At 51.5% G+C, this 15,442-nt stretch overlaps 1 protein-coding gene across 3 annotated transcripts in view; it reads left to right on the top strand.

Moving 5' to 3' along the window:
- Positions 1 to 15,442, top strand: part of ADCY5 (adenylate cyclase 5) — a 152,493-nt gene that overhangs the window by 74,061 nt on the left and 62,990 nt on the right. For all 3 annotated transcript variants that reach the window (XM_057503356.1, XM_057503353.1, XM_036905615.2), the window contains exons 2-3: positions 4,847 to 4,996; positions 9,456 to 9,577. In XM_057503356.1, the coding sequence (XP_057359339.1) occupies positions 4,847 to 4,996; positions 9,456 to 9,577 (272 nt within the window). The remainder of the gene's footprint in view (positions 1 to 4,846; positions 4,997 to 9,455; positions 9,578 to 15,442) is intronic.

The following is a 15,442-nucleotide window of genomic DNA, read 5'->3' as shown; positions in this document are numbered from 1 at the left end:
ATTTCATTCAGGCAGATACCTAGGAGTGAGGTTGCTGGTCATATGGCAAGTGTACGTTTCACTTTACAAAAAAAGTGCCAATTTTCCAAAGTGGCCGCGCCATTTTTCATTTCTACCAGTAAGGTAGGAGGTTTCCAGTTGCCCCACATTATCACCAATACTACCAGTATTAGCAGTTCTTTTACTTTTTACTTTGTTTCGCTTTTTAATTTAACTTAAATTTAGCCATCCTAATAATGTTTAGTAGAATCTCATTGTTTCTTAAAATTTGCATTTCCCTAAGGGCTAAAGATTTTGTACATCTTTCTCTGTGCTTGTCTCTCTTGTATCTTATTAGGTGAATTGTCTATTCAAATCTTTTGCTCTTTTAAAAAGTCGGTTGTCTTCTTATTGTTGACTTTTGAGAGTTCTTTATGAATTCTAGCCTTTTATCAGATATGTGATTTACAAATAATTTCTCCCATTCTGTGGCTTGCCTCTTCATTATTTTGATTAAACAGTGTCTTTTGAAGGGAAAATTCTTAATTTTGATAGTCTAGTTTATGAATGTATTATTTCTTTTCTTTTATGGATCTTGATTTTGCTGGTATATATAAGAAATCTTTGCCTACCCTAAAGTCCTGTTTTCCTTTAGAAGTTTAATAGTTTTAGGTTTTGCATTTAGGGCTATGAACCATTTGGGGTAAAGTTCTGTGTATTTTGTGGGTTTGAGTTGGATATCCACTTGTCCTGGCACCATTTACTTAAAAGATTATCCTTTCCCCATTTAGTTGCCATTATATTTGTCAAAAATAAAAGTGTGATATATCATCTGTAGACATTTTCTCTCATTCTTGTGGGCTGTCTTTTCACTTTCTTGATGGTGTCATGTGAAGCACAAAAGTTTTTAATTTTGATGAGATACAATTTTTTCCTTTTGTCATTTGTGCTTTTGGTGTAATATCTAAGAAATCATTGCCTAATCTCAGGTCACGAAGATTTACTTCTGTATTTTCTTCTAAGAGCTTTATAGCTTTGGCTTTTACATTTAGATCTCTGATCCACCTTAAGTTAATTTTGTATGTGGTGTGAGGTAGGGGATCCAACTTCATTCTTTTGCATGTGAATATAAAGTTATCCCAGCATCTTCTGTTGAAAAGACTATTCTTTCCCCCACTGAATTGTCTTGGTATCCTTGTCAAGAATCAACTAACCACAAATATTGGGTTTATTTCTGGACTCTTAATTCTATTCCTTTGATCTATATTCCTATCCTTATACCAGCATTGTACTGCCTTAATTACTGTACCTTTATAGTAAGTCTTGAAATTGAGAAGTGTGAGTCTTCCAACTTGGTTCATCTTTTTCAAAATTATTTTGTCTATTTTAGTTGCTTTGCTTTTCCATATAAATTTTAGGCTCGGCTTGCCAGTTTCTAAAAAAAATAGTAATCCTGCTTGTATTTTGATTATGGTTACATTGCATCTATACATCAGTTTGGAGAGAATAGCCGTTGGAACAATGTTAAGTTTTCTAATACATGAACATGGTACATCTCTATTTATTTAGGTCTTTTAAAAATTTCTTTCATCAGTGTTCTATAGTTTTCAATTAACAGGTTTGCACGTATTTTGTTAGATTTATACATAAATATTTATGTACCATTAAATGGCACTTTAAAATTTTCACTGCTTTAATTACTGTGTTAACTACTTCTGATTGTTCATTGCTTGCATATAGAAATATTGCTGCTTTTTGTATCTTGACCTTGTATCCTGTAATCTTGTATCCTTGCATTTCTAAACATGTTTATTAATTCTGGTAGCTGTTTTGTATATTGTTTGGGATATTCCCCTTAGATAATCATGACATCTGAAAATACAGATAGTTTTTTCTTTCTTTCCAATCTCTATGCCTTTTATTTATTTCTCTTGTCTTATTGTGTGTTCTAGGACCTCCAGTAGAATGTTGAGTATGAGTGGTGAGAGTGGACAACCTTGCTTTATTCATGGTCTTAGGGGAAAGTATTCAGTCTTCATTCACCATTAGGTATGTTAGCTGTAGGCTTTTTGTATATGCCATTAATTAGACTGAGGATTTTCCTTTCCATTCTTAATTTGTTAAGAGTCTTTTTTTTTATAAATCTTGCATACATGTTGAATTTATTAATATATGTTTTCAGTAGCTATTGAAATAACCATATGATTTTTCTATTTAATCTGTTAAAATGGTGAATTACATTGACTGATTTTTCAATAAATCAATCAGGCTTTCACTCTTGGGATAAACCCCACGTGGCCATGTTGCATTATTATAGTGTATTATCCTGTCTTAGGGTAGCTCCTCATCTTCTCCTTCCCATTTTCTCCTGTCTCACTCCTGTTTTTATCATCTGGTACCTTCCTGTCTCCTTTCAAAAGAGATCCACTAACTAGAACGTTCTTCAGAATTCCCTATAGTTTGCACCTTCAGCCTCCACCTGCTCATCTCATTCTTTCTCCTTACTCTTTGCCCAGTGGTCCCCAAGCAATTTCCCGGAGTTGTGTCCTCAGGGTCTTCCTTCATAGTCATTGCACTGGGGATACTTCCTTTTGAGTCAGATCTTCTTGCCTGGCTCCAGCCTCGTATTGGTCTTTATTCCTTCATACCTTGGACTTCTGCTGCAGCCTCCTGACCCATCTCCCATCCTGTGCACTATACACTCACTCCTGATGAATCTTCCTGAAGCAGTGTGTTAATCCTGCTATTCTTTGGTTCAACAGTCCTTCTTGGCCCCTGTGTATAAGGATGTGCCAGGCCTCCTCAGTTGGACATTCAGATGCCCCTCCAGTCTGGCTCCAGTCTGCCTTTCCAGTTCCATCTTCTGTCTGTTGATTTCCTCTCAGGGTCAGAGAACCTGGATTATTTATTTAAGGACCCCAGATACCTTACAAGCCTAAGCTTCCTAGATGTCCTCTCCCATGCCTGCCGACCTCACCAAATGTGCCCCTAGCCCCAGGCCCAAAGGGCTCCTGGCCTGCCCAGAGGTCTCCTCGCATCTCTCCACTCTCTGCTCCTCTCCCTCTTGCTTGGTGTGAGTCAGTTTCTGCTTCCTGTTGTTGGTTCTCTGTCAGTTTTGACCATTTATCTCCTCAACCAGATTCTATGCTTCTGTGGAATAAGAGTCTTCTTTACTTGTGATAAACAGGTTGGGTTTTTCTCTGCCATATGTCTACATGAAATGACAATGGTTGGCTCCTGGGGTGGACTGGGCTGGGGTGGGGGGTTGTGGGAGTTGTGCATCATTGGCAGAGTTGGTGGAGCTGGGAATCTGAGTCTGCCCCTTCCCTGATGGCACATCCAGGAGGCATCTGGGGGGCATCCAAGAGGTGTCTGAAGGGAGCTCATGGTGTTTGTCCAGCAGGAAACCAGAATCTATTGTTTAGCCAGTGAGAAAGCAAGACTTTGGGTTGGGAAGGAGAAAGTCTTTTTTCTGTTCATGGGCGGGGGCAGATGGGGTATAGGATGTGTCCAGGGAAAGGTGGCACCACATCCAGCACGAAGCCCACATGGCCTCTGGGCCTGGGCTGGCTGAGGACCCTGTGTGGAAATCTGGACCACCTCAGGCCTTCTGGGAGAATGAAGACCTGAGTCAAGGACAGGCCTTTTGGGTTCCAGAGACGAGGAGGCCCATGGAAGACGAGTGCGGGAGCTGTCTGCCAGGTCCCTTCCAGTCAGCTAAAGTCCCAGAGGAAGGCTCTTTGGGACCCAAACGGAGTAGCGGACAAGGGACCAGCATAGGGCTCCTGAGGGCCAGTGGGGCTGCAGTAGAAGGTGCAGGGGCTCATGTGAGCTCCTTCTACAGGAGGGACTAAGAATTAAGTTTTTGGAGGGAGAGCTTGAGGCCTCGAAGCCTGAGCACCTTTGTGTGGCTTCTGTCATGTTACCTGAGGCAAGGGCTGGGCCAGGATCAGTTTACCCAGATGCCCCAGGAGCTGAACTTGCCAAGAGAAATTTTGACTGAACAGAATCTTTTCCAGGATCTGAAATGTGCTCTGTAAACTTGCCTTTGTGGGTTGTGTTGTGTTTTGTTTTCCTTCAGCTTTTCAGTAAATATTCCTTTCAAAAGAATTCCACCCTTGCCTCTGTGACCCGAGGGGCAGCAGTGTTTCCCCACACGCACATCTCAGTGAGTGCTGAGGAGGGCATCAGCAAGGAGCAGAGGGTGGTGCTGGGTGCCCACTGGCTGGCATGCTGGGGCTGGTGCAGAGAAGGGATGGAGCCCAGGAAGAGGAGATGAGACCCGCTGTGGACACGGATCCCTACTGGCCAGGACCTTGTCCTCTCTCATTCCCCAGGGGATTTGCGCAGGGCTGCATGTCTCATGGGTTGCCAGAAAGTACTTGCTTCATTGAGCTGATCCCTGGGGAGTACTAAGCTGAGGCTTCTCTCTGCAAAAAGGCAGCCCTTTGTCCTGTGCTAGACTCTGTCACAGCCTCCTGAACTCTTCCTTGCAGGGTCCCTCCTGCCCCCAGCACACACACAGCTCCATCACAGTATCACCAATACACTAAGCCATTTAATCTTTGGTTCTATGGACATGTTCAGTATGATTATTCAGTGACTCGATGTCCTTATGGCCACACCCTGTCACAGGCCAGCCAAGCTTTAGGCTTTGAGGACATCAGAGAGCCCGGAAGATTGCTACTTGCAGCGGTCAGCTGCGGTGGATGTCCTTGGCATTTGTTTTCTGGCATCTAGATGTGCATTTGCTGGGATGGGGGCTGGAGGGCTCCACACCTTGGGGCTAGGAGGGTCAGGGTTGGGGCTCCCATGACTGGTGCCCTCTCCGGGCTTGAGCTCAGGGTCCTCGTCTCTCCCTCTGCAGCTTGTCTCCAATGTCCTCATTTTCTCCTGCACCAACATTGTGGGTGTCTGCACCCACTACCCGGCGGAGGTCTCCCAGAGACAGGCCTTCCAGGAGACCCGGGAGTGCATCCAGGCGAGACTCCACTCACAGCGGGAGAACCAGCAGCAGGTGAGTGAAGCCCTCCTGCCTCAGCCCAGCTGCCCGCCTGCCCCCAGCTGTGCTGGCTACAGCTGCTCAGCCCCGCTCCCTAGGTGGGGGCCCAGCCCGCTAGGGAATGTTTCCCCTGGAGGAAGCCCAGCATTCCTGGCTCCATGGAAATGCTTAGAAGAGGCTCTGGAGAAGGAGCTCTACCCCTGAACCTCCCCATTGCCAACAAGCCAAGCAGCCCAGGCCCCAGGTGTCAGGATGGGGCCCCCACCCCTCCCCAGGGGCCGGTGAGTTGGAGTGGGGAGAACATCAGCACCCCCTACCTCCCCGGGACTAAGGTGCTCCCTCAGGGGAGAGGGGAGCAGGAGAGGACACAGAACTGTCACCCCTATGTCGAGGTCTGGGGTTTGGTAGGTTCAGAGAAAGGAAGACAGTCCTGTCTCACCCTAACGTCACCCTCAGAGGACTTCTGGGTTGGGAGGCAGGCCGTTCACATGGCCACAGCCTCGGGGCCCTGCTCCCAGTGAGCCCTGCGGCCAGGAGACCTGCCCCTGTGTGCTTCTGGGTAGAGGTGGATGGGGACCAAGGTCTGTGCTGGGTCCCCTCCTGTCTGGCTGGCATCCTTGGGGTGTCCATTTGGGGTTCAGGACCACTGTATCCTCTCCTGCATGTGAGCCAGATAGGGTCTGGGAACTCTGAGACAGTATGGGGGCCCAGAGTGGGCTGGGCGGCCCCAGAGGAGAGAGTTGGCGGTCAGCAGGGTGGTGGGGCTCCCACTGGACTCACACCTAGAGATGGAAGTTGCTCCAGACTGGATCCTCGTCTTCACATGTCAGCGTCTCCCCAAAGCCTCCGCAGGTATAACTGGAGTCCTGCTCTGTGCTACATGCTATGTCAGGCCTGATGGCAGGTGGCCACCTGGAAGGTCAGCCTTTGAGCGTGAGGACAGGGAACACAGAGGCCTAGACGGCAGTAGTCACCCGCACCCTCATGGCTAGCATGGAGCGTGTGCTGTGGTTCCCTGAGGACACAGCAGTTTTACTGCAATGTGAGGGCTTCTCTGACTCCATCCACATGGACCCTAGGAGGAGCGGTGACATGACCAGGGGACATCCAGATAGCTGAGCAAGGGAGTACAGCCCCACTGTGCCTCCCCAGGCCCTCCCCTAGTCACTGCCTGTCCCCACCTCCCTTCCAGCGCTGCCCCTGTGGCAGTCACGTCTTGCCCCATCTCCAGCCCACACTGCCCAGTAGGAGGCCTGGCTTCCCCCAAGGGCTTTTTTGGCTCCAGAGGCTCCTGGTCCAGCCTCTTGAGTGAAAAAGCCCAGCAGTGTCCCTGAGCCCTCTCATGACCTTTTCTGGACAAGTTTGCCTCACTCTGCCCCCCACTCTAAGCCCTTATGTGCCTCACAAGCCCCCTCCCACCCAGTTGCAGGCCCCAGCGTCTCTTACCTGATATCAGGATGCCTTTCCCCTTCCATGTTAGGGAGTGTCCTTCCCACTCTGGGTCTCATCCCTTCTCCAATAAAATTAACATTTTACAGTACATCCCAGTGTCTTGCATTGGCCTGGCCAGACTGGACCTTCCAGCAGATCCACAGGGGTTCAGGGGAGAAAATATATTTGTTATACCCTATTCCTGGCCGAGACACAGGGATGGATGCATGCTCCTGGGGACAGGCTCCCCTCACCCAGCCAGAGCCCAGCGGCCCTCCGGCCTCCCCCTGCCCTCTATAGAAAGGGCTGCTCTTGGGTCCCTGGGAGAAGCTCCTAGGTGCCATCCAACAAAGGGACTCAGAATTCTTCCCGGCCACCCCCTGCCCAATCCTCCTGGCCCCGAGCCCCAGAAGTACTCATAAATGTAGGTAGGGCTCCCATGAGTCTAAAAGACTTGCTGCACACTTTCTCCCAGTCACCCTATAGTGTGTGTTTCTATCTCCAGGAGCTGTTTACTGAGGGTCCAGTGAGTATGAGGTGGGCTTCAGTGGCCAGTTCAGGGGGTACTGAGCAGGAGCTGCTGCCCTAGGCTGGGGAGACCAGGCTGGGGAGGCCAGGCTGACCCTCAGAGAGCACCATCCCAAACTGGCTTAGCAGTGTTTCCTGAGCGTAAGGCTGTCATCTGTGGAGCTGAACAAAACACAGCTCGCATCCTCAGGGAGGTGTCTCTCTGCATGCACTGAAGGGAGACCTCTGAAGTACAGAGTGATCAGGAACTCTAGCTGCTGGCAGGCAGAGCCAGGACCCTCTTGGGAACAGGGGCAGCCTGAAGGAAGGCTAGGAGTAGTGTGTGAGGATGGTGATTATGTAAAGGCAAGGGAATAACTATGAGAAGCTTGGGAGGCTTCCCATAGCCCGTCTCTCTGGAGCAGCATGCAGATTTCAATGCAGGGGTGCTGGGAGCATGGAGGAGCCAGACCGTGGGAAACCTTGAGGCCAGGCCAGGGGCAGGAGCTCATTCTGGAAGCACAGGGTGGCACAGAAGGGTTTTGCTCAGGGCAGCAATGTGGGTCGGGGTATGTTCTAGGATTGCTCACTGGGTTGCAGTGTGGAGGATGGATTACAGGCAGCAAGCTTGGAGACAGAAAGCCATGTGGAGACTGTCCCTGTCATCTGGGCCAGGCCTGACCTGCTGGAGGTTGAGGCTGGGATGAGGGAGTGGGGCTTCAGAAGGAGAAAAGCAGCAGTCAGACCTGGAGTGGCAGGAGCAGGCCAGGAAGCAGGGCAGACACAGGAAAGGGCAGGTGGAGTGAGGGTGTTGGGTGCAGCAGAAAACGAGGAGAAATAGGCTCAGTAGTTCCAGAAGAATCCACATTTGATGTGGCTGGTGGAACCCAGGGAAGCTTCAGAGGTTTTGAGCAGGGGAGTTGGCGTGACAAAAGCAGCATTTTGGGGAGATTGGGGCACCCCGGCAGCAAGGAAGGCTGAGGAGAGGCTGCCTGGCCAGGATGGCATGGCCAGAAACCCACAGTCAGGGCAGAACTGCATGTAGCCAGTGGAGGTGATACAGAACAGAAAGGACAAATCCGAGGTCCGTATCCAAGTGTGCAGGACTTCAGGGGTGCTGGGCAGGGCCGGGGCTGCAGAACAGGGAGGAATCTCTGGAAAGTTCTATAAACTAAAAGCAGTCTGCCTGGACAAGATCTGGACCTTGGTGATCAGGAGAACAGGCAAAGGCAGGGAACTTGAAAATAAGAGCTACTGGGGAATGAATGCACACCTGGGAAGGTGAGCATGGTTTGGGGAGTCACGTCAAGGTGAAGGTGGCAAGGATCGGGTGGTCAGCTGGAGACTCAGGAGCCCAGGATGAGGGACGCGGGTGGGAGCTGACCAGTGGAGGTGTTGTGGCAACCTTGCTCCCAGAGGCGAGAGGGAGCAGGAAGAGGAAGAACCAGGGATGCCCTTTGTGTGGCGCAGGAGGAGGGGGAGGAGCCAGATGGACACAGGAGCAGAAGAGTCTCAGGACCACATGAGGGGGTGGCCCAGCACCCAGTGCCAGCTAGAGAGTGAGGGCGTGGAGGCAGCCGGGATGAAAGGCTCCAGGTGAAAGAATGCCTGAGCGAGCGTGGCAGAGTGCGTGGTGTGGGTGGTGGGCTGTGGGGGGCACAGGTGGAGGCTGCCCACTCGGGGGCCAGCTGGGCCTCTCAGAGTGGGCAGGCCCAGGAGGAGATGCAGAAAGGAGGCCAAGTCCGGACCTCATCGTGGGCTGATGTGACCCATGCCCTCTGCAGTGTGGCCCCAGCCCCTCTCCCTGCTTCTCTCCCATCTCCTCCCCAACTGGTTCTAACTTGTCTCAGTTCCTTAAGGTTGGCCTGCTTTCCCCGTCTCCTGGGCCACCGCCCCCTACGAGGAATGGCTCTCCCCTCCTCACCCCATCGCTCTGGCTCCCACTCAGCCTCCTACGACCACCCCATTTCTCTCCAGCCTAGGCAGGGACCCCTGCTCAGTACCCCCTAGCACTCCATCCCCCCGTGAGACTGGGCGCTTTGTGAAGGAGGAACCTTGCCTCTCTTGTTCACAGTTAGAACTGCTGGCACCCAGAAAGCCTGGAGCGTGGTAGGTGCTCACTAAACATTTGATGACTGATTGAATGAGTCGCAGTTAATGCTCTCAACAACACCATCGCTATTTACAGATGGGAAACCTGAAGCTCAGAGAAGTGTGGTAATTTGCCCAAGGCCACACAGAGTCTCAGGAGACATCCTGGATTCTAACCCAAGGTGTTGGCGCAACAGGTTCACCTGGAGTGCTTTTCTCCTGGAACCCTGAAGAACCGGGAGGTGTCCCAGGGAGACAGGAGCCTGCTAGCCCTGGGGATGACTCCAGCCCCACCACGCACACAGGTGTTAGCCCCCTCAGTTTCAGGAGACGTTTTCCAGGGCCCTGCAGGTGGCGCACAGGTGTGGAGGAGTCAGCCTGGGGAGGAGAGGGGACTGCCAGGCCAGTGGAAGGAGCTGTGACGACAGCATCTGCTTCCCCCCAGGAGCGGCTCCTGCTGTCTGTCCTGCCCCGTCACGTTGCCATGGAGATGAAAGCCGACATCAACGCCAAGCAGGAGGATATGATGTTCCATAAGATTTACATCCAGAAACATGACAACGTGAGGTAGGGGTGAGGATGGGGGGAGGGAGGGCAGAGGTCCAAAGCCCAAAGGAGACGCATCCCCCTTCCCTCCCCTTCAAGGGGGCCCAGCCCAACAGGGCGTCTGGTGGCTTTGGAGTGTTGTCTGGGGTGCCCCTGCACTGCCCCTCGAGGTCTGTTAAGTGAGCTGCAGCTTCAGGGAGAGGATACAGGAGGGAGGAGGAGGAAGGCCAAAGCGAGAACACCGTCTCTTGGAAACTTCCAGCTGAACAAGGAGACAGAATGCAGGCTTGGGGCCCACATGTCACCATCATCACCTCAGTGTTCAGCACCATCTAGCAGCCTCCACGCCTTCTAGACCAGGTGTGCCAGGCCTTGCCCGCCTTCCTGCTCATCCTCCTTGAAAGCTCTGTGCAGTGGGGGCCCTTATCAGCATCCCTTGTTTAGAGACTGAGCTCAGAGAGGCTAAGACCCTTGCCCAAGGTCACTCACCCAGTAAAGCTGGGCTTCACCCAGGGATCCACCACAAAGCCCACACTCCTTTTACTGCACATGGCTGCTTCCCTAGACAGAAGCCATTGACAGCAGGAATGTGCAAACAGATGTAGATTAATAGAGTGCAAAATCTGCTTAAGAGTTCCCTGGGGACATGGACTGAAAGACACAGTGGACTTCATCAGGCATGGCCTCCTGGAGTGCCCGACAATACCCCCGTATGCCCAGAAAAGAAGCTGCAGTGTTTGCCTTCAACAGTTACTTTCTCCCAGGCAGGTCTTCCTAGGAGCCACAAGTCCTCTAAGGTTGGGGTAGAGAGAACCCTCTGGATAATGTAAATTATTGCACATGCATGCATGCACCCCCTGCACCCCCCACTGCCCCTCCCCACAAAGTAGATGTCCACTCAAGGTGAGCTGACAACAGCGGAGTGGGGAGGGCACTGTGTTTTCATGCAGGGCAGGCAGAATGGCCCAGTGCCCGTGTGCTTTGGAATCCACAGCTGTCAGTTCTGCCCTTGGGTCCTCTAGCCATCTCCCAAGACAGACTCTAAGATTTTGGGAGAAAAATGGACCTGCATCATACTTTGTCCTCAGTTTTGGGGTATCCCAAACCCCTGGAAGCCCATACATGCCCCACTGTCAGGCAGGGACAGTGCAGCCAGCAGCAGCCCCGGCCTCTCAGGAAGCAGGCTGCTGCTGGCCAGGTCTCCATGCCTGGAGGTGTCCTGAGGGGCTGTAGGCTCAGCCAAGCCAAGCTCAGAGAGGGAAGTGGGATCCGGGCCGCAGGAGGCGGTGCTGGGCTGGTTTCCAGCTTCTCCTCACACCTGCCTCTGTCCTTATTGTGGAATAATCACTAGCAGTAATGGTTAATACTTACATAGAGTTTCTGTAACCCACTCACTATTCCAAGTGTTTTCATATTTTCACCCAGTCCCCACAGTAAAAATAAGAGGTTGGTACTGTTATTATCTCCATTTTGCAGGTAAGGAAACTGAGGCACAGAGATCAACTTGTCTAAGATCCCATAGCTGGTTAGGTGGAAGAGTTGCCCTCAGAAAACTTTAGGTAAAGATCAGAGTCTTTCCCTAAACTGACTACTGGACAGATGGTTTTCATATGCCCAGGAGAAAGGAGCTGGCAGGGGGAGTCTGTGGGATGGAGTTTAGGGGAGGTCCCAGGTCAAGAGGAAAGAGGTTTGGCTCCCAGCGTGTGTGTGTGTGTGTGTGTGTGTGTGTGTGTGTGTATAAAATGGCGACCCTTAAAATCTTGGGGACTCCACCTTATATCATGTAAAGAAGCAGTGTTCCCTATTAGCACAAACCCCAGGGGCCCAAGGTTCAGGTGGGAAGGGGTGACCCGCCAGGCGGCCCCAATACCCGCGAGCCCCTGAGCTCCCCTCGCCCCCACCCCAGGATCGTCTCACTTGGTCCCGCCTTCACCCCCTTGCTGGCTGTGGCACTGGTGCAGACAGAACATGGACAAAACGTGCCCTCCTTGAGGGCTCTTTGCACAGCAGAGCTTTCAGCAGATTTCAGTAGAAGATGAAGTGGAACACAAAGGAAATCCAGAAAATTCACTGCCCAGAAACAGTCTGGCATTCAAGGCACAGATTCTCAGCCTGGCTCGGCTAACACGTCTGGGACATCGGGCCACCTCTGCCTCTTTGCCCAGTACCGCCTGTCCTCCACATGGCAGGCACCATCTACCCCCATCCCTCGGCTATTGACTTGGGGCCCCCAACACTCCAGTAAGGAGGTTTGGTCAGAGGCGCGACTTAGGCCCCCTCCACCACAGGGAGAGGCCCACCCTCGGGGTGTCATCCCCTCTCCAGTCCACATCCTCAGAGACCTTGTGAGCTGTGACTTTGGGTCGATAAAAGAACAGTACCCTAATCACAGAGTGGCTGAGAATCAGACCCCAGCCACAATGAGGGTATTTATATTCTGGGACATGCTCAGGATCAATGAGGGCAATCAGGAATGAGATGAAAGGAGAGAAAAAGAAAGATGCCATCGTTTTCATAGGGACAGACATAATTCTGACTCTGAAATTGCCAGGCTAGAGGTGGCTGGTACACATCAGAGGCTAGCTGTGAGCAATCATAGGCAAACATCCCACAGAGGCCCCTTTCTGCGTTCCATTAGCGTCCTGGGCACAGCTCCCAATGGAAACACAGTGCTTGCTCCAGCCTCTGCTTTTGGGTTGAACGTTTGGCTTGGTTAGGGGTTGAATAGTAGGTGGACGGTGACATCATAGTGTAGAAACATGCTTTGGGGCTGGGCTTGTGGTACAGTGATGAGGCCAGGGGCTCAGGGAAAGGCAGCCCTGCACGTTGTCCCAGCCCTGCTATTTCCTGGCTGTGTAATCAGGGCAAATTATAGGCACTGAGACACTCTGAACCTCAGTTTCCTCATCTACATAATAGGCTAGGAAGAATAGCTACTTATAGGATTGTAAAGAGTAAATAAAGTAATGTGAGGTAAGCTCTTAGCACAATATCTGGCATAGAACAGGTGTTGGGTAATTGGGAGCAGCTACTATTGTGGTTAGTGTTATTATTATGATTATTATCACACTCCTATCAACAAAGAGGCCTGGGGATTCTAGCTGAAGAGTGGAACGGGGATGAGTCACACTGTCAATTCTCTGTGGAGTTGTAAAATTTACAGAGGGTGATGACATGCTGTTCTTCAACCCCAGCGAGAGCAAGGCCACAAGAAGAATAAATCAACTCTGCGGTGTGACAGTTTAGGTCTGCATCTGTGGAATGGAAAGAGACTAATGGGTAGGGGAGAGTTGGCCTGGGCAGGGAGGGGTGACAGGTAGGTGCCCATCCCTCTGTGGCCTCATTCTCCCTGGCCCCGAGGAGAACAGTTGCATAGCATACAATTCTGGTACTGCTAGGAGCCTCTGGCCACAGAACCCAGGGGTACCCCCTAGAGCACCCCCAGATGCCTCTCCTGTCTGACGTGTGCTGACAGATGGAGCTGTTGCAGCCCCTCTGGCCGGAGAGGCCAGCTGGAGCTGGGGCCCACCGCTGGGATGTCAGGCCTGTGGCCTGAGGGCCCTCCTGCCTGTCCCCACCTCCCTGCCCAGGGACCTGCTCTTCCCGCAGCTGCAGTGCCAGCATCAGAAACGGGCTGTGCTGGCCCCACTGTTGGGACAAGGGCCTCTAGCACATGCCAGCAGAGGCTTCTCTGGGCTGGGGGCTCCCAGGGCTCTGCCTTGGGGGAGGGGAGATCACAGTTAAAGGAAGGGGCCGGGCAGCCGGAGAGGCATCATACCAGGGAGGGCACATCCCTGTAGGTCACAGTGCAGGTCAGACACAACCAGAACCCAGGTACCACTGAGCAGCCTGGGCAGGAGGTCACCGCTGCGGAACAAGATGAGTGTCTGTGCCGGGCAGACTGGATCAGGCCCTGCTCTGCCACTTACTAGCTGTGGGAACTTGGGCAAGTCACCTAGGTGAACCTCAGTTTTCTCATCTGTAGCACAAGCACAGTGATGTCCATTCACCCATCCATGCAGTGGATGTTTTAGCTCTGCCTCCATTTGGTGGAGATCACCAGCTGTGCTCACAGACACTCAGCCAGAGGCAGTGGTCACAATGGGAATTAATAGGGCCACCGCCTCTGACACTGGGAAGCTCTTGTGTTCGGGAAGTCACATTGAGCAGTGGATTCCTTAGTACATTGTAATATATCACAGGAGAACTCAGGGGAGGACTACATTCTTGAAAGGTGTAGATGGTATACAACTTACTGCTCAATTATTCTGCTACAATTGCAGTCAAAGCCACAAAGGAGGGATCCTGTAAGAGGGGTCCCTGGGGCCCCTTGCAGGGGTGCTGGGAAGGTAGGTGAGGTGGCTATGTAAAGCCCCTGACCCAGGAGGTAGAGCAAACAAGAGTCAAGGGCACATAACCCAATACCCCAAAAGTTTCAGGGGCAGGGAACACCCCAGCCAGGCCTGAGAGGGTACTGAAGGATTCTCTACTTCCATAAGGGTCTCTGTTGAATGAGGGTCGCCCCTCACCTGATTGCCCTGTCCCTACCCTGGACCCCCAGTAGGTTTTAAAGTTTGTAGGTGGTGAGGAGGGTCAGAGATCATTCCAGAGACTGCTCTCTGTGCACTTGGAGGGAAAGCTGCCTCCTCCAGGGGGCACTGGTCCTCTGCCAAAGACACCCATTCATCACAGAGCTCCATCTGTTTGGACCCTGGGAGGAGTTCAGGATGGCGTGTGGGAGTCTTGGCTCACTGGCCTGCATCAGAGCCTCATTCTCAGGGACCCAGGAGTCCCGTGGGGCTGGAGCCAGGGGGCTGCTGATCCAGGTGTGGAAATGAGGTAACACCTGCCCACATACTGGGACTGGTAAAGCAGCGTCTGGGGAGGGCAGCCCTCTCTTCCCCTCACCTCCTCCTTTCCTTCCCTCCCCAGTCTCTCCCAAGCCTCCCCGTTGAAGGTTATTGTCTCCTCTCCCTTCTCCTGCAAGGACTTGGCTGTGTTCCCCAAGTCGCTCTGGCGTCTGGCTCAGCTACGGTGTGGTCCTGAATTACAATGACCTCGAGACAATGTCCAGGAGCTCAGATACCTGTGGATGGACTGGGCACCATGTGGGCAGAGAGGGAAAATGTTTACCTCCAGTCTTGCCCCCAGCCAACCGCCCACTTGAGGAGTGGTCCATGAGCACCTGGCATTCCTGTCTCCAACCTAATATTAAGAAAAATATTCTGAACTCTATGTTCATACCAATTACAGGTATAAGTGGTCTTTATATTCATTCCACAAACATTTATTGAGCTGCTACTATGTGCCAGGCATGACTAGGAGTAGATGGAAAAGATGGGCGCTCGCCCCGCAGGGAATATCCAGTCCTGGTCAGTGAGGTGGGGCTGAGCCAGGTGCTGTGGGAACAGCAGCCAGACAACCCCACAGGCCCTACTGGGGAAGCCTCTGGGGTTGGATTTTCTCTTTTTAATTAATTAACTAACTAATTATTTTAGTTGTGGTAAAATATACATAGCATAAGATTTATCATTTTGACCATTTTTAAATGTACAGTTCAGAGGCATTGAATGCATTCACATTGTTGTGCAACTGTCACCCCCCTCCAGCTCCAGAACTTTTATCATCTTGCAAAACTGAAACTCTGTATCCATTAAACACTACCTCCTTCTTCCTCCCTCCCCCGAGCAGGTGGTAACCACCATTCCCGGTTCTGCCTGTGAAGTTGACAGCTGCAGATCCCTCATATAAGTGGAATCGTACAGGATTTGTCCTTTGGTGTCTGACTTCTTTCACCTAAGATGTTTCAAAGTTCATCCTTGTTGTAGCCTGTGTCAGATGTTCCTTCCTTTTTATGGCTGAATAATACTCCATTGTGTGTACAAA

Source organism: Manis pentadactyla, chromosome 1 (genome assembly GCF_030020395.1).
Source record: "Manis pentadactyla isolate mManPen7 chromosome 1, mManPen7.hap1, whole genome shotgun sequence".
Classification (NCBI taxonomy): Eukaryota; Metazoa; Chordata; class Mammalia; order Pholidota; family Manidae; genus Manis; species Manis pentadactyla.
This window is presented reverse-complemented; position numbering and strand designations above follow the sequence as displayed.